The sequence below is a fragment of the Sciurus carolinensis genome, chromosome 1 (genome assembly GCF_902686445.1).
Source record: "Sciurus carolinensis chromosome 1, mSciCar1.2, whole genome shotgun sequence".
NCBI classification, from domain to species: domain Eukaryota; kingdom Metazoa; phylum Chordata; class Mammalia; order Rodentia; family Sciuridae; genus Sciurus; species Sciurus carolinensis.
The window spans coordinates 183,602,377-183,626,134 of NC_062213.1; the positions used below are offsets into that span (position 1 = coordinate 183,602,377).

The window sequence follows — 23,758 nt, forward strand, 5'->3', positions numbered from 1 at the left end:
AAATAAATAAATAAATATGGCTTGGGCCAGGTGTAGTGGTGCAGGCCTGTAATCCCAGTGACTTGGGAGGCTGAGGCAGGAAGATTATGAGTTCAAAGCCAGCCTCAGCCACTTAGCGATGCCCTAAGCAATTTAGCAAGACCCTGTCTCAAAATTAAATAAAAAAGGCCTTGGGCTGGGGCTCAGTGGTTAAGCGACACTGGGTTCAATCCCTGGTACCAACAAACGAACAAAAAACATTAATAACAACCCAGCCATCAACATGTGAATAAAAGAGCAGGAACCATAGCAGAGTGGCCAAGAGCTGGAAATTTAAAGAGATCTGTATTCAAATCCCAGTTCTTTTCATTATCTGCATAAGGCTGTAAAAATTATTTAGTTTCTGTAAAGCCCCAGTTTCCTAATCCGTAAAATATGATTACCTAGAACTGGGGATGTAACTTGGTGGTATAACAGAATAGTACCTACTTCATAGGATTGTTGTTTACAATTAAGATAATGTTAAGTGACAGAGTGCCTGGTAAAAAGTAAATGGTCCCTTAACTGGCAGCAATTCCCATTACATGGAATGAAGAAAATCAGTATATATTTATCCAGATTATCCAGATGTAGTTGGCATAATATGATTTTCAGGGGACTGAATCCAGGGGTCTATCTACCACTGAACTATGCACCCCCAACCTGTTTTATTTTTTTATATTCAGACAGGGTCTCACTAAGTTGCTAAGGCTGGCCTCTAACTTGTGATCCTCTTGCCTCAGCCTCCCAAGTAGCTGGATAATCAGAACATTTTTAATTTTAATTTTATTTATCTATTTATTTATTTGGTACTAGAGATTGAACCCTGGAGCACTTTAACACTGAGCTACATTCCCAGCCTTTTTTATTTTTTTGAGACAGGGTATCTCTCTCTAAATTACAGAGGATCTCACTAAGTTGCTGAGGCTGGTCTCAAGGTGTTATCCTCCTGTCTCAGCCTCCCAAGTCACTGAAATTGCAGACACATCATCATGCCCAGCTATCTGAACAATTTTAAAAAACCGTTACAAAAAATCTCATGGTTATTTCATGTTTTTTTTTTTTTTTTTTTTTTTTTTCCCTCAGGAGGTATTAAAACATCTGAACAACTCAATATCTGGGTGGTGAGCAGCTGCTTTCTCAGTCACTTCTTTGCAACTTGTTGGTAGATTAAAAACAGAAGAAAGGAAAGAAAAAGGACAACCTTTTGCATATGATGGTACAACACAAAACTTCTGTCTGATACAGCTAGTCTAGCATTCAAACATCATCCAACACCTTGGTGGCAGCCCTGTAGTCACACAGTGCCTACTCACACAGTGGCCCTGCTGATTTGTGTATGATATTTGGAGCAACTGGAGGAATGTGATAGTGTCTGGAAGAGGAGAGAGAAGGAAATTCAGCATTAATGCCTGGACAGGATGAGGTCACCTGACTTGTGCAGGACAAGCCTAAACCCATCATTGGTGCCAACCTAAGTATCACTGATGTTCTTTAATAGGAATATCTGGTAGGAAGAACCTCATGAGGGGATCTTCGTTGGCCTTCAGCTGGCTCACACCCATGCTCAAGATGCAGGTACCTGGGTTGGGCTGATGGGCACTGTCCTGAATTTTCTGGAATGAAAGACAAGGCAGGTTCTCTATAATGGCAGCTTTCACCCTGAACTGCTAACTTCTAACATAGGCATGAGAGGGTCAATGTAAATTGCACCTATTATCAAATAATTGATAGGAATATTGAATGAAGCTGGATCTAACCTGCTTCCAAATTGGCTCGTCTCCCCTTCTGGCATGTCACCTGGCCTGACATCTGAGACATGGGTGTGATCTAATCTGAATATATAAATATATATTCATATATATATATATTCATATATATATTCATATATATATATTATTTATTTTAACTTCTTATTTTTAAGAGTTTTTAAGTAAGAAGGTGGCATGATCTTTATTTTATTTATTTATTTATGTTCATGTGGTGCTGAGGATCGAACTCAGTGCCTCACTCATGTAAGGCAAGTCTCTACCACTGAACCACAACCCCTAATCTGAATATTTTTGACCCAATAAAATAATAAAGCTTTTTTTTTTGTTTTTTTTTTTTTGTTTTTCTTGGTGGTGGCACTGGGGGTGTTTGAACCCAGGGGTGCTCTACCACGAAGCTATATCACCAGCCCCCTTTTTAAAATATATATTTAGTTGTAGATGGACACAATACCTTTATTTACTTACTTGTTTTTATGTGGTGCTCAGGATTGAACCCAGTGCTTTACACATGCTAGCAGAGTGCTCTACCACTGAACCACAACCCCCGCCTGTTCCCCAACCATTTTACTTTTTTATTTTGAGACAGGGTCTCGCCAGTTGCCCAGGCTGGCCTTGCACTTAACCCTAACCCTGCCAGCCTCTCAAGTAGCTGGGATTACAGGCATATGCTACCACACCCAGCAAAATAATATTTTGAAAGAATTATCCTCCTGTTCTAAATTCTTAAAAAAATTAAAAGCTCAATGAACATTGAATTTTATCAAATGCAAAAACTTTTTTTTTTTTTTAATGCTGGAGATCAAACCCAGGGCCTTTTGTATGCCAGACAATTGTTCCACTGAGCTGCACCTGCAGCTCCTTCCAAATCTTAATAATTTTTGTAATATTAAGACATCCTAGTATTCCTAAGAAGAGCCCTGTTTACTTGTGGTGCATCATTCTTTTAGTGTTAAATTCAAGGATAGTCTTTCTTTTACAAATACTACATATTTCCTATAATATACTAACTACATTTTTGTTAATGAACCACTTTTGTCATCTGGGCAGTAACACTCAAGTGTCTTTAGAACTGGTCTGTCACTTATTTGTTAATAACAGTAGCTAGAATTTACTGAGCACTTAGAAAGTACTAAACACTTTTGTGGGTATGAAACAAATGGTGAGAATATGAATGGGCCCCTCTTATTATACTTATAATTTATAAGTAATGAAATCACTTATTTTAATGAAATCATGTTCATGTGCTGATTTTATTTACTTGTTGTATCAATAATCATTGTGATACCTGGAAAAAAAAAAAAGACAAAAAAAGAAAGTACTAAACACTTTATATAATCTTTAGGACTTCACCAAAGTGGGTGTACTCTTAGGAAGGGTGTCAAAAAATGTGAAGGGTCCTGGAGGCTGACGCAGTAAGATTGCAAGTTCGAGGTCAGCCTGGGTAACTTAGTGAGACCCTGTCTCATAAGTAAATAAATGAATAGGGTTGGGATGTAAGTGGTAGAGCACTTGCCTAGCAAGAGTGAAACCCTAGGGGGCTGGGGTTGTGGCTCAGTGGTAGAGTGCTTGCCTAGCATGCATGAGGCACTGGGTTCAACCCTCAGCACCACATATGAGTAAGCTAATTAAATAAAGGTCCAACAACAACTAAAAAAATATTTCAAAAAAAGAGTGAAGCCCTGGGTTCAATACCCTGTATAGCAGGAAACAAAAAGTGAAGGCTCTTGGGACAATACCTAGGAGACAGAACCAGAGCCTGTTCTTCACTGTTATGCTTTCATTCATCAATTCAACACATATTAAGTATCTCTGTGCTAGTGTCTGTATGAGGTGCCACTGGTATAGCCTTGAAGAACTCAGTTTCAATCTAACAGGAAAAAAACTGTAGACAAGAACAGAAATATAGTGAGACCTGTATCAACAAAACAAAAAGAAACAAATGTAGCTGGGTGCAGGGCTACTTGGGAGGCCAGCCTGGGAAACAGTGAAACTGTCACAAGAGGCCTAGGGACGTGGCTCAGTGGTACATCACCTGCCTAGAGTATATGAGGCCCTGGGTTCCATCTCCAGTGCCACAATAAATAAATAATTAAATAAAAAATTTTAAAGAGGTAAACAAATTGTTAAGGAAGTTTTCATGTACATCATATACCAGATGGTGTAACAGAGAGGAGGCCTACTTGAGTTGTGATGATTGGCAGCAAAAACTCCTTTGAGGGGACTATCAAGCTGAGATTGAAGGAAGAAGAGAAGGTAACTGCAAAAAGGAGTTGGGGGAGCACCTCAGGCTAAGTAAACAGCAAGTACAAACACCCGCAAGGCGAAAAGCCTGCAGATAGAGCTGAGTGGGGGCATAGCTCCACTGCAGACCACGAAAAGGAGAGGCCCTGGGTCCTGTTCCCTAGCACTGCACCATCAAAGCGTGCAGATGAAGACACTTGAAAAGTCTCAACTTAAAAACAGACAGGGGTTTAGTGAGGAGGGATGGAGGGAGGGAACTACAATTAAGACTGGGGAAGAGGAAGGCAGGGTCAGATCAAGTCAGGCCTTGTATATTGAGTTTGGATTCTTATTCTAAGAACAATAGAAGCCACAGAAGGCCTTGTGCAGAGGAAGCAAATGACATCTGATTTTGTTCGTGTGTGTGTGTGTGTGTGTGTGCGTGCGCATATGTGTGTGTGCACTGGGGACAAGAAGTGGTTGCAATAGTTCAGGTAAGAGATGAAGGTGGAAAAGATTGGGGTGTAATGATAAAGGTGAAGAGAAGTAAATGGAGTCAAGAAATACCTTGGAGGTTGAACAGAGTTTTGAATTTTACGAAGTTGTTAATGCAATCAAGAGTTCTAGGTCGGACATATTAAGTCTGATATGCCAACTAAGTCTGTAAGTGGAGATGTCTAACAGGTAATTGAATATCTAAGCTGGAAACTCAGAGGCGAGACCGTTTCTGGAAATACAAATTTGGAGGTTTTCAACATTTAGGTGGTGTTTGAAGTCTTAAAGAGATTATCAAGGTAAGGAGAAAGCATTGTTAAAGAAGGTCCAGAACCAAACTCTGAAAAAACCCAACATTTAGAGGTTCTATCAGGGAAGAGATGAAATGATCAGTAAGGTAGGAAGAAAATTTAGAAAGCTCAGTGTCACAGAAGGCAAGTAGAGAAGTATTTTGTGAGAGACAGAGTGCCATTGTTGTTGAATACTGCCAACAGGTACAAGGAGACCAGCGTACAGAAGTGTTTATTAGGGGTGTACACCTGTAATTCCAGTGACTCTGGAATTTTGCTGAGGCAGGAGGATCACAAGTTCAAGGCCAACCTCAGCAACTTAGTAAGACCTTGTCTCAAAATAGCTGGGTGTTGTGGCACATGCCTGTAATCCCAGTGGCTCAGGAGGCTAAGGCAGGAGGATCCCGAGTTCAAAGCCAGCCTCAGCAAAAGTGAGGTGCTAAACAACTCAGTGAGACCCTGTCTCTAAATACAATGGGCTGGGAATTTGACTCAGTGGTCCAGTGCCCCTGAGTTCAATCCCCAGTACCCAAAACAAAAAACAAAAAACTCCCAAACAACCCAATAATAACAACAGTAACAACAACAAATGGGGATGTAGTTCAGTGGTAAAGTACCCTAGTACCAAAAAAAAAAAAAAAAAAAATTGGATTTGGCAGCACAGCGATTGTTGGTATCCTTGACAACATTTTTAGTGGAATAGTGTGAACAAATTAGGATGCATTAAAGAGGAAATAGAGGTGATGAAATAGAGATTATGAATATAGACAATTTGTTTTATTTTAGAAGTTTTGTAGCAAAGAGGAGTTAAGGAGTGGGAGAATAGGATAAAGGGAAGGATTTGTTTTGTTTTGTTTCATAATGCCTAGTATGGAATTTAGGATCTGACACTTGTTAGGCAAGTGCTTTACCATTATGTTATATCCCCGGTCCTATTTATTTTTATGCTGGTAATGATCCAACAGAAGTAACCATAATACCATAAAGAAAAAACCCTAGAGAAAACTTGAGTGGGTGGGATTGATAGCACAAAGGCACGAAAACATACCTTTCACAGTATCATGAAGAAAAATAGAGAAAATAGGGATATGCAAGCAGGTTTGTGACTTTCCATTTAGATGGGAATACTCCCCTCTGATGACTTCTATTTTCTCAAGGGAATATGAGGAGAGGTTATTAGTTATGGAGGAGTCAGAGAAGCAAGTGAAAGGTTGTGAAGTCAGAAAGCAAGTGAAAAAAAAATCTTTGGAAGTGGAAAAGTGAATTTGTTAGAGAAATGCAGTAAGATTGTCAAATAAAGTCCCATGCCCTTTTGAGGTTTGTGGGCAAGAATTTAATGTGAAATCTTCAGGTCCTGTTAAAGATGGTGGATTCAACTAGAATTTAGGTTATATCAGGTTTTTTTTTCTTGTACAGGGGATTGAACCCAGGGACACTTAACCACTTATTTTGAGACAGGGTCTCACTAAATTGCTGAGGCTGGCTTTGAACTTGGGATTCTCCTGCCTCAGCCTGGGATTACAGGCATGGGCTATCATGCTCAGCATAGGTTTTATAAGTTTAAAAGAGAAAGAAAAATAAGAACTTTATGTGTTTGTTGGCAATTACAACACTTAAAGGTAATACATTTAATGGCTTGGAGGTTTTTTTTTTTTTTTTTTTTTTTTTTTTTTTTTCAGTACTAGGGATCCACTCTGGGGTGCTCTATGCTCTATACTGAGCCTCATCCCCAGTCCTTTTTATTATTTATTTTTGGTCCTGGGGATTATTGCTTTACCAATGAGCTACATGGCCAGTCCCCTCTTTTTAATTTTTTTTCGTAACTGTAGATGGACATCATGCCTTTATTTACTTTTATGTGGTGCTAAGGATCGAACCCTCTGCCTCAAACGTGCTAGACAAGCGTTCTGCCACTAACTTCAGCCCCAGCCCCCCAAGTCCTTTTTATTTTTTATTTTGAGATGGGGTCTTGCTAACTTGTTCAGACCTCAGTAAATTGCTGAGGGTGGCTTTGAACTTGTGATCCTCCTGCCTCAGTCTCCCAAATTGCTGGGATTACAGGCGCGTGCCACTCCCCCAACCCCAGCAGTTTAGAGGATTTGATGAGCTCTAAATGTCATGAGGTTACTACTGTGAGTCAGAAGGAAAAAAAGAAGTGATACCAGCGAGAAGGACGCTTGAACTACAGATTTTAGAGATGGTGTAGTTATTGGCAATAGTAAACCCAGGAGGATGGGGTTGTAGAAAACTAAAACGGGATAGGACAAATTGCTCAGGATGAGAAGATAAAGAACTGACAGAATGCCAGGTGGGTCATACATATGGATGTTGAGTAATGAGCAGAAGCAAAAGTAGAAAGGAAGACAAGGAGCGAATACTGAGGAAATGTCTCCCAAAAGGTCTATACATGGTGATAACTAGGGGCAGTATCAAAAGCTATGGCTAGTCATGCGTGGTGGCTCACGCCTGTAATCCCAGCTACTGGGGAGGCTGAGACAAGAGGATCGCAAGTTTCAGGTCAGCCTGGACAATTTGTCAAGACTCTGTTTTAAAATAAAAATTTAAAAGGCTGGGGATGTGGCTCAGTGGTAGTGTGCAAGCCCTGGGTTCAATCTCTAGCACTTCCCCCCGCCCCCACGGCGTTTTTCTTTTTTGAACAAAGTGCACACCTACTCAAGCCTAATGCAAAGTTTATATATAGTTACAACAAATCTCTATTCCTATGGGTTTTCCAAGTAAAATCGGTAATAGTGTGTTTGAAATCAGTAAGATTTTCTCTAATGCTCAGCACGAGATAAGGGTAGATAATGGGCACTGAATTTAACTTTCAACCAGAGGACATCTATCTTTATGGGTAAGGATAGCTGCCCGTTTCTAAAGGCAAACAAGACAGAAAGGAGCCCTCTAGCACTTCCTAAGAGCAGCTAGGGCCCTGGATATTTGCTTTCACAGGAAAATTGATCTGGCATGCCCATTCAAATTTCTCGCAGCAAATCACAGTGGCCTACAGCCACCTCCTTCTCCTCTCATTGGCCAACTGGAAACTTCAGTCCCCTCTATGCCTCCCGCCTCTCACCCCCGAGCCAATAGAACAGATTTGCAGTTCGTAACATAGTGTCATCAAGTGCCGTACAGGCAATTGGCTATAGCAGCTGTCGATTGAGGCGTAGGCGGGGCCGTGGCAAGCTGGCCTATATAAGAGGAGGACAAAGGCGGCGCGCCGCCTGTGTCATCCGCCATTTTGTGCGAAGCAAGGTGGCCTCCACGTTTCCAGAGCGTCTTCTTCGCTTCTGCCTCGACCGCCCCTTGACCACAGACATGTCTCGGGATCGGTTCCGGAGTCGTGGCGGTGGCGGTGGCGGTTTCCACCGGCGCGGAGGAGGCGGTGGCCGTGGCGGCCTCCATGATTTCCGCTCTCCGCCGCCCGGCATGGGCCTCAATCAGAACCGCGGCCCCATGGGCCCGGGCCCAGGTGGCCCTAAGCCCCCTATCCCGCCGCCGCCTCCGCACCAGCAACAGCAGCAGCCTCCGCCGCAGCAGCAGCCTCCGCCGCAGCAGCCGCCGCCGCATCAACAGCCGCCACCGCATCAGCCACCGCACCAGCAGCCGCCACCGCCGCCGCAGGACTCATCCAAGCCCGTGGTTCCTCAGGGGCCCGGACCCGCTCCGGGAGTAGGCAGCGCGCCGCCAGCTTCCACCTCGGCCCCGCCCGCCACTCCTCCGACCACTGGGGCCCCGCCGGGGCCGGGCCCCACCCCGACCCCGCCGCCCGCCGTCACCTCGGCCCCGCCGGGGGCGCCTCCGCCTGCGCCGCCGACCAGCGGCGTCCCGACCACTCCTCCCCAGGCCGGCGGGCCGCCGCCTCCACCCGCGGGCGGCCCGGGCCCAGGGCCTAAGCAGGGCCCAGGCCCCGGCGGCCCCAAAGGCGGCAAGCTGCCTGGAGGGCCGAAGCCCGGCGGCGGCCCGGGCCTGAGCGCGCCCGGAGGCCACCCCAAGCCGCCGCATCGAGGAGGCGGGGAGCCCCGCGGGGGCCGCCAGCATCACCCGCCCTACCACCAGCAGCACCACCAGGGTCCCCCGCCCGGCGGGCCCGGCGGCCGCAGCGAGGAGAAGATCTCCGACTCAGAGGTGAGTGTCCCCATCAGCGACGCGTCGGTTCCCCTAAGATGGCGGCGCCCCCCACCCCCCACCGCTGCGCGGGCCTCCATTTTGTCGGCGGCCGGAAGGGCGCTTGCGCGCGGGGGCGGGGCGGCCCGGCGGGCCCGCGTCGGCGGGGTCGCTATTCGGCCCGGGATTGGCTGCCGGCAGGGTTGGCGGCGAGCCGCGGTGATGGGTAGTGTAGATCTGGAGATGTGGGGTTGGGGAGAACCGGGCTTCTGTCTCGGTTTTTGTTCACTGATTAGATTTGTGAAGGACAGTCGGCATGGTGTATATGTACATGTTGGTCTGCTGTTTGGGAGGGCGGCTGTTTCCAGGCGCATTCTGGATAATTAGATTCCCTTTTTTAAGGTAGGGCAGTGATTATGCTGGAAATCGCACAAATATAGTATTTGATTGCGACTCGGTAGCAGAGTAGAATCGCAACTGAGCAAACATCCAGTTCAGGAAAAACAAGAAATTGTCCTGGTTTTTTTTTTTTTTTTTCTTTCCTATTTGCAGTGGTAGTGGTCCCTGGTGTCTGAATTCATTTCCTTTTTTTCATTAGGGGTTTAAAGCTAACTTGTCTCTCTTGAGGAGGCCTGGAGAGAAAACTTACACACAGCGTTGTAGGTTGTTTGTTGGAAATCTACCTGCTGATATCACAGAAGATGAATTCAAAAGACTATTTGCAAAATACGGAGAACCAGGAGAAGTTTTTATCAATAAAGGCAAAGGATTCGGATTTATTAAACTTGTGAGTTTAATTGATTATATGTAGAATTAAAAATGGGTTCTGTTTTGTATTTTGCCTAATTCAAATGCTGAAGCCTTGGTTTTAAACTGGATAGAATTAATTGGTCTTTAAATTTGTCGTTCCTTCAAAAAAAAAATACTCTGATAGTGTGTAATTGTTGGTACCTAAGAAAAACATGGTGGAATGGGTAAGGTAGTTAACCACTACTCTACCACTACTCTTAGTGATGTTGGGTTGCCTGAAGATAATGCTTGAACTGAGTTGTAAGAAGTAGGAATTAGGTTTATGACAGTTTGAGAATAAGCATTAGCCAGTGATGAAGCCATTAACATGAATGCCTAATATTTACAGGAATCTAGAGCCTTGGCTGAAATTGCCAAAGCTGAACTTGATGATACACCCATGAGAGGTAGACAGCTTCGGGTTCGCTTTGCCACACATGCTGCTGCCCTCTCTGTTCGAAATCTTTCACCTTATGTTTCCAATGAACTGTTGGAGGAAGCCTTTAGCCAGTTTGGTCCTATTGAAAGGGCTGTGGTAATTGTGGATGATCGTGGAAGATCTACAGGGAAAGGCATTGTTGAATTTGCTTCTAAACCAGCAGCAAGAAAAGCATTTGAACGATGCAGTGAAGGTGTTTTCCTACTGACAACGTAAGTTGTCTTTCCTTTACCCTCCTGATTTCTTATTTGTTAAGATGGTTCAATAAACCTGGAACAAAGTTAAGATCAACCACTTTTGTTATTAGAACTCCTCGTCCAGTCATTGTGGAACCACTTGAACAATTAGATGATGAAGATGGTCTTCCTGAAAAACTTGCACAGAAGAATCCAATGTATCAAAAGTAAGATGTAAATTTTTTGGCACTTTTTAATGTAAATGGAAAGGGAACTTGTTCTAGGAATTTTTTCCATTTTTACTGAAAAGATAAAAAATTCTTTTGGGGGTGATGGTACTGGGGATTGAACCCAGGGGTACTTTTCCCACTGAGCCACACATATACTCAACCCTATTTGTATTTTATTCTGAGACTGGGTCTTGCTGCTAAGTTTTTTAGGACCTTGCTAAGTTGCTGAAGTTAGGCTCAAATTTGTGATCCTCCCACTTCAGCTTTCCAAGTTGCTGGGATCACAGGCATGTGCCATAGCACCCAGAAGATTAAAAAATTCTTTATAAATATGCTCTTAATAAAAGTTTGGAAAGTTAGGTTTTGAAGCTGTCATTTAAATGATTGTTTTTGGTGTAGGTACTTCAACAAACAATACTGTCACGTGCTTACAGTTGCTTGAAATACATTTTCATGGATGGAAAATATAAGCCTGGGTAAAGAATTCTGCTAGAGGAAAACATTAGTGAATGTGGAAGGCAGAATTTGTCTTCCAGATTTTGTTACTGTATCACTTTTTCTTAGTTTATTTTACATCTTGGTTTCTGACTCCTTATTAAGTTATAATTTAGGGTGAATAAGTCATTGGTTATGAGTATGAGCAGCAGAGTAGGAAGAACAGAATGAGAATAAAGGATGCAGGAAATGGAAAGACAAGGAAGTAGTTTTTATTTCTTACAAGTGATGAGGCTAGGAAAAAGACCCAAGTTTTACTTTTGCAATGCTGAGGACCAAACTCAGTGTATGTTAGACAGATGCTGTACTGCTGGCTGAACCACAATCCTAGCCCAAGAGAAACCAGTAATTCCATTAAGAGGAATCAGTAATATTGCCACTATATATGCAGATTGGTTCATGTTTAAATACTGTGTTGTCAGGGAGAGAGAAACACCACCTCGTTTTGCTCAGCATGGCACATTTGAGTATGAATATTCTCAGAGGTGGAAGTCCTTGGATGAAATGGAAAAACAGCAAAGGGAACAAGTTGAAAAAAACATGAAGGATGCAAAAGACAAGTTGGAAAGCGAAATGGAAGATGCCTATCATGAGCATCAAGCAAATCTTTTGCGCCAAGGTAAAGGTCTTCTGAGTTTTATTGTTAGGGTCAATTTATTGAACTTATCCAGAACCTCATTAATGTGAATCCAAAATAATATTCCAATATTCAGATCTGATGAGACGTCAGGAAGAATTGAGACGTATGGAAGAACTTCACAATCAAGAAATGCAGAAACGTAAAGAAATGCAATTGAGGTAAAATGCTGCTAAACTAATTCTTCGTTTTTGTATTCACAGTCTGACTTTTAGAAATAAGATGTATATAATTTTGCAGGTGAAACGTCAGTGTTGGTGTAATAGTCATAATCGAGTGTAAGGGTGTCATTAAGGTTTTGTTTGTTTGTTCCTAGTTATATGCCTCTGAGCTCTGAGGCTCACTCTCTAGGCCCTTGGGGTGGGGGGTTGCTTATTTTTGTTTTTTTACTGTAACATACAACCATCTAAGATTGTCAGACAAATTATTACCAGCTTTTTTCAAATTGAATTGTAAAAGATGTGGTTGATACTTTGGCTCATGCTTGATGAATGTTTTCAGGCAAGAGGAGGAACGACGTAGAAGGGAGGAAGAGATGATGATTCGCCAACGTGAGATGGAAGAACAAATGAGACGCCAAAGAGAAGAAAGTTATAGCCGGATGGGCTACATGGATCCAGTAAGTTAGGTTTTATTGAAGTCTAATAGGGAGTTGTCTACAGAATTTATAGGGTACCTGGGATGAAATTTTACTCAGTTGAATATAAAAATCACACAGTGTAGTCATTTTCTACCTTAAAAATATTTTGTTTTCTGTCATGCATAACATGTGGTGCTGGGGATTTGAACCCAGGGCCTTGTGCTTGCGAGGTGAGCACTTTACCAACTGAGCTATATCCCCAGCCCCGATAAGATCTAGGGATTACGTTTTTTCTTATTTTTAACTGTGTTATGTTTGATTTCCATGGATCTTGTTTTTCCTCCTCATTGTATGGGCCAGAAGATTGAACTGAAAGGGTTTTTATTTTAGTTCTATTGATAATTGAAACTAGTTAGTTTTCAGACTTGATTTTTAAAATACTTTAGTCAAAAGAAAAATGCTTTGGAACCTTACAATTCTTAAGTTTGAACATTCTTGGTATGCTTATAGCATAGGTCAAAAAAGGTTGTTTTTTTTTTTTTTTTTTTTTGTCAGAGAGAAAGAGACATGAGAATGGGTGGCGGAGGAGCAATGAACATGGGAGGTAAGCATGAAAATTAAGTTAACTGTATTACCAGAAAGCAGTGTTGGTGGAATCCTAACCACCATTTCTGTTTCCTAGATCCCTATGGTTCAGGAGGCCAGAAATTTCCACCTCTAGGTGGTGGTGGTGGCATAGGTTATGAAGCTAATCCTGGAGTTCCACCAGCAACCATGAGTGGTTCCATGATGGGAAGCGACATGGTAATGTATCCTGTGGGACGTAGTACAAAGGAAATTCTCATTTTCATGACTTAATGTGTGTGTTTTTTGTTTTGTTTTGTTTTGTTTTTAAGTAGGTGACTGGACCTCTTTTAGTACCCCTATCATGTAAATATATAATATTGAGGAATACTTTGGCAACATAGAAGAACTCTTGTGTGGTAACCTAAACAGTTATGGTTGCCAATGAGGAGTCAATGCTGTTAGTAGTATGTGGAGTTATCTTTGGCAATAAGTAGATGTAGGTGTTTTCCACTTTTTTGCTTGTGCACTTTTGAACTCCAGTGCATGGCAAACCCAAATTCTATGTTAAGTAATGTATGATTATTCTACACACTCAAGTGAGGGTAATCACATGGCAAACTTGTCATTCTTTAAGTTGGTATTTGCCATAAGTGGGAATCAGTCTTGTAGTTTGTAGCTTCAGGCATGTTTTAGTGATATGTAGAACTTTGACCTATATTTGGTGTGGCTTCTATCCCATGAAAAGAGAATTGCTTAGTGTTTTGACTCGTCGTTTCCCACCTGTTGGGTCTGTTTGTTAGGTATACCTTCTAAAAACTGACATCTCTTTTGCTACAGGGTAGCAAAAGTCAATGATAAATTTAAGCATACTAACTGTGTGCATTTGATCTGAACCTTCTTGATGCTATTATATTAGCTATACAGATAGTTTGTCAGATGCTTTACAACAGTCAAGTAAATTGATATGAGTGGCTGTATCAGGGCTTTACAAATTCTCAGTTCTGAATTTTGGTGGGCTTAGAAAAGTACATTTTTATAGCCGATTGAATCAGATTAGTTCACCTGTAGGCTTTTGGTAAAGAAGCTGTAGTGTATAGCTCACAAGATTCTTTTTATAAATAGAAAGCTTCAGAATTTATTGAGACCTTACCTATTTAAAATATATCTAAGGCTTTTTGACAAAGTTAGAATTACAAATTGCTGACTGGGTTAAATGTACTATTAGTTTCATCCAGCAGAATTTTTAAAAGTATGGGTAATGTTTTGGTTTCTAAGCTTCATAAAAACAGATAGTTTAGGTATGGATTAAATTCATAAACTCATTTGATATGATATTTCCACAATTCAGTTTCTACATATGTAAGTACTAGAACTCTCAGCCGTTGTAATAACAGTCCTAAAACCCCCAAATTTTCATCTCTTTGAGATAAAGCACAATGTGTAAAAACCATACACAGTTTTTAAGATTTTTCAGGAGGATTTGAGATTCAGTCTTCTCATGTAGTCTTACAGTATTTTGTAAAAAAAAGAAAAAGAAAAAAGTGAAATTATGTATAGGCATAGAGCAACTAAACCCTAAAACCCAATTTAAAGTTTATTTCTTTGGAATAATAACTGAGTAACTGGGCTATTTCAAATAGAATTTAAATGACAGTATAGACTGCTATGCTTACCTATAGGGTCTTGCTGTTTGGGTACATAACATTTCAAGTCTAATAAAAGTACCTAAAACTGGATGGAATAAGGAAGCTACTCACTGCTTTATTGCAGTCATTTTAGCTTGGTGTTCTATTGTTTGCGGAGCCTTTTAAAATTTCTAAAGCATGGATTCATAGTAAGGTTTCAGTGTACTTTTTAAAGACTTAAGGGAAAAGTTGGGCTGTTAGTGGGCTGTATGTTTGCAACAAATGCAGAATAGTACTGTGAAAGTGAACATAATTGTCTCTGGTTTTAGAGTGATGGCTCTGAAGGTGGTATACCTGTGAGAATATGGCAATACAAGTTTTTTGATCAAGTTACTGTGCCGGTTAAGTGACTAAATCTATTAGTTTTTTATGCTTTTTCTTTTTTGTAGTCTGGTAGCATTTTATTAAAACTTTCAACCTTTTAAGATTTCTGCAACTTAGCAGATGTGTCTTTAAGATCTTGAAAAGCACAAGGTTTCTTAAGCAGCACATGCCACTGACTGGTGAGTAGGTCTTGTCACTTCATTGAGTGAATTGACTCTGTCTGGTTGGGCTCGTTAGGCTTACTTGGAGAGTAAATTTTCTGTTCAGACCCTGAAAGTGAGAGTTTGCAAGCTTTTCATTGGCTTAATCTGATGTGAAATTTCTTAGAACGCATTTTGGAATGGATTTTCACATCTGCACTAATTCTTAAATTTTTTAGCACTACAGGGAAGATCTGTTCTTTGAAACAGGTGTATGAGAATGGCTCAAGTGGGAACATACCACAAGGCATGTATTATCGTAAACTAATTTTCAAATTACCCTTTTTTCCTTTCTATGTTCCCGGTACCTGTGGATCGACTCATTGGTGATTGTATCGACGAACGTTGACTACGGAACCTTCTAAAATATTTACTTAACACACATGGACATCAACTACATATAATGAACTGTTGATTACTGTTCCAATAGCGTACTGAGCGCTTTGGGCAGGGAGGTGCGGGGCCTGTGGGTGGACAGGGTCCTAGAGGAATGGGCCCTGGAACTCCAGCAGGATATGGTAGAGGGAGAGAAGAGTATGAAGGCCCAAACAAAAAACCCCGATTTTAGATGTGATATCTAGGCTTTCATTCCAGTTTGTTTTTGTCTTTTCTTGTTTAGATACCACTTTTAAATTCTTGCATTTTAGTAAGAAAGCTACCTTTTTATGGATGTTAGCAGTTTATTGACCTAATATTTGTAAATGGTCTGTTTGGGCAGGTAAAATTATGTAATGCAGTGTTTGAAACAGGAGAAAAATTATTTTCATTTTACTTTTTCTTTTCTCTCCTTTTTTTTTTTTTTCTTTTTTCTTTTTTTCTTTTTTTCTTTTTTTTTTTACTGTATAATGTCCCTCAAGTTAATGGCAGTGTACCTTGTGCCACCGAATTTCCAAAGTGTACCGATTTTTTTTTACTGTGCTTCAAATAAATAGAAAATAGTTATAATACTGATCTTCAACTTTGCCATTCATGCTTCTATGCACATTAGGCTAGTTATTCCACTTCGAAAGCATGAGAGTGTTGAGGCCTTTAAATGGCAGGCATATGCCATTTCTGGGAAATGTACGTGGAGGCTAAATATTGCTTTCTACAAGTAACTGCCCCCTTGTTTTAAAAAGAAGAAATGCAGATTGAAGTAGTTCATGATTTGTTTGGCATTTGTTATAGGAAGCAAGTTGGTGCTAAGTATTTTTAAATGGTTATGTAAGCAAAGCTGAACTGTAAATCTTCATTCAGGAATATGTATTAAGATTATGGAATGGGTGTAAGACTTGGTAGGGGGAGAAAATGGGTTTGGTTAATGAATCTTTTATGGCCCTATAATCTATCCTTTCCTTGAAAGTTTTTGAAAAAAGTGGAAAGATCATTTTGTTGCATTTCCCCTATTCTTGTTTTTAAAAGAACAACAAATCCCAAGCCCTACAAATGGCTTGTATTGAACTTTTACATTTGAATTAAAGATTGTTAAACATGAAGCCTTTTCATGTATTACTTCAAGTGATTTATAAAGCTGGGGCTTAGTCTAAAGAATTCAATTTGAAAGTAAGGTTTAGTTAACTGTAAAGTGGGTTTAGTTCTATTTACATTTGTACTCTGTAACTTTTACACCTCTTTGTGCTACTTTCTGTTGGGCAAAATCCGTAGGACTATAAAGATCTTGGTTTTCTTCTCTTAAGAGCTAGTGGTGACTTAATAACAAATAGGGTTGCAGATAACCATTCTTATAAATTGTTTTACCTGTTTTTAGATAGTTGCTTTCTGATGTAGCACTAAAGCTCAGTGACTTGCTCATGCTACACAGTACAAATACCCCTTCCTCTCACCATAAAGCTTTGGAATGTTTCGATGGTGTTGTCAGTTAATTGTCAACTTCATTGAATCTCCTTCCATTAGAACAAGAGACTTTGATTCAATATTAAAGTAGATTGTTTATTGTTGTTTGTCAGTACAGTGGGAGCTTGATTTCCCAGTGCAAATACGTTAGAGGAACAACTTCTAACAGTAGATAAAGTAATTGAATGGTTTAGCTTTGTTCCTAGCTATGTTTCCATTCAAGTCTACATTATAGAACTGTGACTGGAATATCTTCATCCTTTTCACCTCTGTTCTTGGGGCTGATTGGCAAAAGAAAAATTCTAAATCAAACCTTTTGTTACCATGCTGAAGTTTAGTATTGTGCCTGAGTACAAAAGGAGACCTATTGTTGAAACAACTGGGTACTTTCTACATAGGAAAACAGGATAATTATTTGAGTAAAACACTGAAGTATAAAAGCATGTCACCAAATTTTGGTTGTAGCACCGACAGGTACATGGTGTGTTAATTAAGGGAGAGAAGAATCTCCTTAGAAAATGTGCTAATTTTATTCACCCAACACATTTGGAAATGGGTAGTTCTATCTTACCAAGGAGGAAGTTTTGTCCCAAGTCATTAATGGGTGATGCACATGAGATTTTGTGTATGGAAACAAGGGTCTTGGTTTGAAAGGAGTCCGTTACAATTTGAATTGTATAGTAGGGACCCTATAATGATAAGAAAATTAGGGGTGTTCATGGGACACCCAGAGGGTGAACTTGAATGTATGTGGGTGGGGGCTGGAGGGGAAATGGGAAAATCTGCCTATAAAATTAATGTTTCAGTTTATTTTTCAGATTACATGCCTTTCTTTATAAGGGATGCTGGCACAGACCCCTAAAATAAGCTTTTGGTAGTACTATACCTTTGAAGAGTGGTGAAAGATAACTAATGAATAATCTCCTGAAAGTTGTGGCTTTTGATAGCCTTACTGTGGGCTGTAGAATTGCTAAATGTTGTTTAGCAAATAATGTTGCTTAGTTTCAACTGACATTTGACTTTTTATCATGGAAACAGTAGTGTACCAAGGGTTGTAAAGCTACTCAAATGGACTTTCAATAAGTCTTGCAATGTAAATAATAGTTTTTTAGCCTAATGTGAATTTAAATCATCTTAATGAGTAGTTTTCTAAAAGTCAAAGATGAAACTTGGGGTGGGAAATGGAAGGTAATAATTTTGAAATATTAGCCATTTTTCTCATTTAAAGAAACCACCTGCCCCTATTTTCCTCCTCTTCCCTTTCTCTCATAATTTTAAGAGGAACACTTCATTTTTAAACGTTATGTCTCCAAATCTTTAAAACTGCATTCTCTTTAAGACGCTAGTGTATTTCATAGGTGTCTTATAAACTTAACCCATTGGCTCATGTTACTTAGTGAAAATCATAATCCTTTTTTGCCTAGAACATTAAACTCCTCTAGGAACTATAAACCCCACCACTCTTTTTAGATGTGTTATATCACTGATATAGACAAATAACAATTTGGGAAATTGTAATGTTACGCCTGTGCAATTTTTATAAGTGGCATATTATGGCAGAAAAAAAATTTAGATACTTGGCTTGGGCAAGCCACTAAGTTGTGGCGGAATGTTTTGTGGTGTTCTTGGACTGCAATTATGCACTATTAAAGTAGTGGCCTGCTACATAACTGCATTTAGCCAGCATTTCTGCAGTGCGTAACTGTGAGGAACGTAGTACCGCAAATGGCAATGGACATTAGGACCCGGATGTAGTATTCCTGCTTGCTCCAAGATTCTCATTGCCGACTGCATACAGGTAGGTAACAAGCAATATAATCTAACTTGGTGACTTGCTATGTACTTTTATTCCGTGGGCATTCTGACATCACACTTCTGACAATGAAATTACAGTGCAGCACCTAACACTTGTATGATAAAGCTAGCTTATAGCAAAACTGCGTGGGTCTGGGATTAGAGCTGTAATTTGTTAGGCAGAATTCAGTGCTGTTGTAGTTCTCAGATAAAAAGTGCAAACTTGATTCTTGGTATATCTGACTCAGTTGTGTGTGGTTTTCTGTAGTTGCATTGTAACTGAAGATAACATGGAACACATGAGCGGTGTGGGGAAGAGGGAACCAAAACCATACTTGGGAAGGGAAGTTGGGTGCTCTTAGCACCTTGACACGGACCATATAGCATGGATCCACATAGCATGTGATAAGTAGTCTCTGTTGTAGCAAGCTGACCTGCTGAAAGGTCAGCAATATCAGTAATTTCATTATGCAATCTTCATAATTATTCTGCAAGTTGAGTGAATGAGACTAAAACTGCAGGACTTTTTGTAATGTGATTGGAAATTTTTTCAAACATGGGTTTCATGGGAACACTTTTGTTACTAACTTGGGCTTAGATGGGAATCTAACGTGAATAGTTCCAAGTTACGTGACTTGTCTAAATATGTTTATACTCTAAACCTGGGGGAAAGTGGTGTGAAACATTGACTTGCTTACAGTTGAACACATGTTGGGAATCATTCCCAATCATAAAACCTCGTCGTTTCTGTAGAATGACTGCATTTGTTCAGAGTAGCTTTTTTGAACTTGGTTCCCTTAGCCTTAGGGATGTGATGTTACAGACTAAAATGTTTAGTTACAAGAAAACATAAGTCTTCAAAAGCACTCTCTTGTTGCTTAGGATTTAAAGTTTTGCATCGACTGTTGTTCCAGACCTCAATTCAACTTAACTTTGGTCTCTGGTTTTTAGCTAGTATGCATGAGAAACAGCTTTTACTTACAATGCTTTCTGCTCTGTAACTGGAAAGTTTGGTTTACTTTGCATAATTGCCGGTGAAAACTTCATGACTATGAGAATTTTCTCTCATTTGTATCAAGAAAAATGACTTGCTCTTTGGCAAGTAAGTCACAGGGTGGGGACAGATTTGTACTCTACTATGTAGTTCATTCAAGCAAACAACTTTTGATTCTCCTGATAGATGAAAGAGCAAATGGTGACGAGTTTAGTTTCTTCGTATTAATACAAAGCAGATCAAACAATGCTCAGTATTAGTGATATATGAGAATCACCAAAATTGCATAGAACCCTCATGGGGGACTTCCTGTGTCATAATTCATTAAATCGGTGGCCAACACTTGCTACCGTGTTTTAGTGACTGGGTGTTTAGGACTAAAGGCTCAGGTTTATTTCTTAGCGGTCAGTAACAATTTTCAGAGAACTACTTGGTGTAATATATGGGTTTAAGGAACATCATTGGGGTGGGGGTTAATTTTGCTTTGTTCTGCTTACTTCAAGATTATTCGGCTTTTGCACTTCAGAAAAGAAACCACTGATTTAAGTCTATTCTTACTAGTTTTAATTTGTATGTAGGTATGAATTGTGAATTTAAGTGGCTTTTTGAAAAGCACTCAATCAAAACGCTGGGAACTAAGTGGGTTTCAGTAATAACTCTCTATACCGAGGTGCTTGCATTGTATTTCATAATCTTTTTTTCTTATAACAAACAAATTGCTTTTTAATGAGAACAGTCTTGAGTTCAGAGGTGTGATGCCAGAATGCATTTTCGTACTGTTAGGCCCTTGGAACAGATACTGGTGCTTTCTGAAAGATCAAAGAAATGCAATGGGTACTCTACACGCAAGGTTGCAAACCTACAAAGAACGCATAATAGTCTCATTTTACCTAATAAAAGGGATGTGTGTGACTAGTTTTGGACTTTTAACATTAATGGGGGTTGCATGTCTCCTATTGTTAATCATTGTCAGCTGCAGTGACATGATCTACAGTCCTGCATTTACTACCTTTCCCTTAATGATTCTGGACAGGTTTTAGAGAGCTGGGGTGTTTGTTCTGGGCCTTTACTTGGTTTTGGCTTTAGCTGATAATGTTCAGTGCTGTCAGCTAGTGCAGTTCTCAAATGGCTGCCTATTAGGGAAAGAATTAGAGGATTTGACTGCTCCTAATCATCTGTCATTGCTGCTAGATAATGATTGGCAATTTTTAAGACTCAACTGTGGCAATCTCACAGTTGCTGGTAACCATCAACCATAATTGTTGCTTTTGAACACCAGTGCTGAAAAGTTTTTGTTTTTTTAAGGTGAAAAAGGGACTGGACGTAGAAAAGAATAGGAATAATCTGGAGAATGGGGGAAGAATGCAAAACGATATAGTATCCCTTATGGATGGTACATGTGCAACAGGGAATTCTATTTCATATACCCGTGGCAGTAATGATACAGGGAGGAAGAAAAACCTGGAACTTGAATTAGGCTGAGCTTTCTGTTTTGTGCACTGTGGCCCTGCCAGCATATAGTGTGAAGGTGAATGTCTTCTCCCTCAGAAAACCTTGGGTTCCTTGCTGTCCCAGTAAGGCATAGCTTCTTTGCCCTAACTCAGTGAGGACTTGGAGGGGAAAGAAGAGGCAAATACATAGGATTGCAGGGTAACAACTGCAGTGTTGTGTACTGTGGGAAGGGGGGAAGGCACTCTTGGAGGACTCCTGCTGAAGGTGGTTAGCCCGCCTGAGAATGAAAGGCATACTTGAATGGGGAGCAGGGTATGTGCTTTCATATGAAAAGAGAGCTGATTACTGGGTGAGGTGAACGTTGTCACATACCTTCACATAAGGGATAGTATATTTTGGGTTGCAGTCAAACTTCATTGTGCTCAGACTGGTGAAAATAGAAGTTAGACTTTTGTATTTTGAAGAAGATACAGTTTTCATTATAATTCTGGTGTCTACTTATTACTTACACAAAGAATAATTTTAGATTTTTTTTTCCCCCATGAAATTTCTTCCTATTTTTTTATGCTGTAACTTACCCCAATCTTTGTCTCTGGAATTTTACTCTTTAAATTTTGAAGTTAACTAGCATTTTCAAGCCTTTATTTTATACCCTTGTCTTTTATATTAACTTTTTCTTATTATTCTTTAGGTAAGAATGGTTGATGTTGGCTGATATTAGAATGCTCATTCACTTGAAGTAAGTTCCCTTTGAAACCTTAACCTGTGGATTAAACCTCATTCTAGTGGATTTGGGGCTTGATTTATCTTCATTGGTTAAAATAACCAATGAAATATGGGAGGGTGAAATTCGTTTGTTTCTTGATATTTACATCTCCTAAGATAATATTCCTGTATTTTGTATTGAAAATTGTGTGAGGTGTCAATAGGAAAATGTTAAGAAGCACATGGTTATATAATAAAAATAATTACCAGAATTGTAATTATGAAAATGTGTTTTTCATAAAATTTCCAATAAATTTATGCACTAAAGGGTAGAATAACTATTAGTAGGAAGAGGGAAAATTTCATGTGTACTTGGGAAGAAAGTGTAAGAGAATAATCTTGATATGGGGAAGGTTTTTGCTATTGACTGATTAAATAAAAATCACTTGGACCCTATGCCAATAATGGACTTCCTGTTAATGTCAGAATAAAATTTACATGGTAGGTACATCCAGGTATGGAAGCTGAGGCAGGAGGATGGCAAATTCAAGGCCAGCCTGAGCAACTTAGCAAGGGCTGGGATATATATAACTCAGTAGTAGTACAGCACTTGGCATGTACAAGGCCCTGAGTTCAATCCCTGGTACCCCTTAGCAACACACACATAAATGGACGTACTTCTTAGAAATTTAATATGGCAAATTTATTTTTAATCCATATTGTAGGTGGATCAGAAATTTGTACTGAAGACATTACACAGCATGGGCCAACCAAGAAGGAAAACCACAGGTTGTTTGACAAAGTATGTAGGTAAGTCGAATGATTCTTGGTATTAAATTACCTTTCAAGGGTTGGTCTTGGGTGCTACCAAAAAACAAAACTAATGTTTGTCATTAATACTACAGTCTTTGATTTAAATGTTAGGAAACTCAGTTGGTATTGGTGTTTTTGATAACTCAGTCTGATTTGTCTTCAATTAATCATATCTTTCAATTGCAGGATCAGGAGAGCTATGTCCACAAAACCAATGAGGAAGAGTATAAGGAGAAATGATGGATGACTTATTTGCAATTAATAAAGACATTTAAAAATTGGATTGTCTTTATTTTCTTTAAGTAGGATTGTTGTAGAATTTTCCTTTCTTCAGCTTATTCTGCGTTTGAAAAAATTCATTTTACACATGAAATTAAAGGGACCCTATTTCTTCAGGATGTTTTGGTAGAGCTGCCTTTTTTTTTTTTTTTTTTTTTTAACATTTATGTGAGCCGAGGATCAAACCCAGTGCCTCACGTGTGCTAGTGCTCTCCCATTAAATTACAACTCCAGCCCCTAGAGCCACTTTTTAAATCTTTATTTATTTTTGGTGCCAGGAATTGAACCCAGGGGTACTTTAACCTCTGAGGCACATTCTCAGTCCTTTTTGAGATAGGATCTTGCTAAGTTGCTGAGCCTGGCTTTGAACTCATGAGCCTCTTGCCTCAACCTCCCAAGATGCTGGGATTATAGGTGTGCCCCAGCATGCCCAGCTATAAAACCACTTTTTTTTTCTTTCCTAAATATTTTTTTAAGTTGTCATTGGACCTTTATTTTACTTAATTATATGTGGTGCTGAGAATCAAAACCAGTACCTCACAAGTGCTAGGCAAGTGTTCTACAACCCCACCCCTAGACCCACTTTTGATTTCATAATTGCAGGCCAATTTTATGACCCCTTAAAGTCCAAAACCTGGTTTGGCCATCAATATTTTAACGTCACCGCCATTCTATAATTTTTATTCCTAAAATTTACTTTTATTAGCAATACACCACCTTGATTGGTTTCAGGCATAATAGCATTCTATATGCAGAAGTATACACAGTATGTACAAAAGAAATGCTGGGTGTTTGTTGGGTAGCAATATTGTTTCATAATTAATAGTGTGCCAGATAATCCTGCTACCTATAGTTTGAAATATA

At 39.8% G+C, this 23,758-nt stretch overlaps 1 protein-coding gene and 1 pseudogene across 2 annotated transcripts; one reads left to right on the forward strand and one right to left on the reverse strand.

The window, feature by feature from the left end:
- Positions 1 to 1,423: 1,423 nt before the first annotated feature.
- LOC124964740 (nuclear transport factor 2-like) lies at positions 1,424 to 8,035 on the reverse strand (annotated as a pseudogene).
- On the forward strand, positions 8,008 to 22,896 carry Sfpq (splicing factor proline and glutamine rich). Of its 2 annotated transcripts, XM_047549954.1 has the most exons (12): positions 8,008 to 8,923; positions 9,501 to 9,689; positions 10,041 to 10,342; positions 10,438 to 10,533; positions 11,454 to 11,650; positions 11,745 to 11,829; positions 12,170 to 12,287; positions 12,804 to 12,852; positions 12,931 to 13,052; positions 21,789 to 21,836; positions 22,528 to 22,612; positions 22,802 to 22,896. In XM_047549954.1, the coding sequence occupies exons 1-10, from the start codon at positions 8,114 to 8,116 to the stop codon at positions 21,810 to 21,812; spliced, it is 1,992 nt and encodes a 663-aa protein (XP_047405910.1). In that variant the 5' UTR covers positions 8,008 to 8,113; the 3' UTR covers positions 21,813 to 21,836; positions 22,528 to 22,612; positions 22,802 to 22,896. The 2 variants fall into 2 exon arrangements, with proteins under 2 accessions (XP_047405910.1, XP_047405900.1); XM_047549944.1 differs by lacking the exons at positions 21,789 to 21,836; positions 22,528 to 22,612; positions 22,802 to 22,896 and adding an exon at positions 15,455 to 15,828.
- The last annotated feature ends 862 nt before the right edge of the window (positions 22,897 to 23,758 follow it).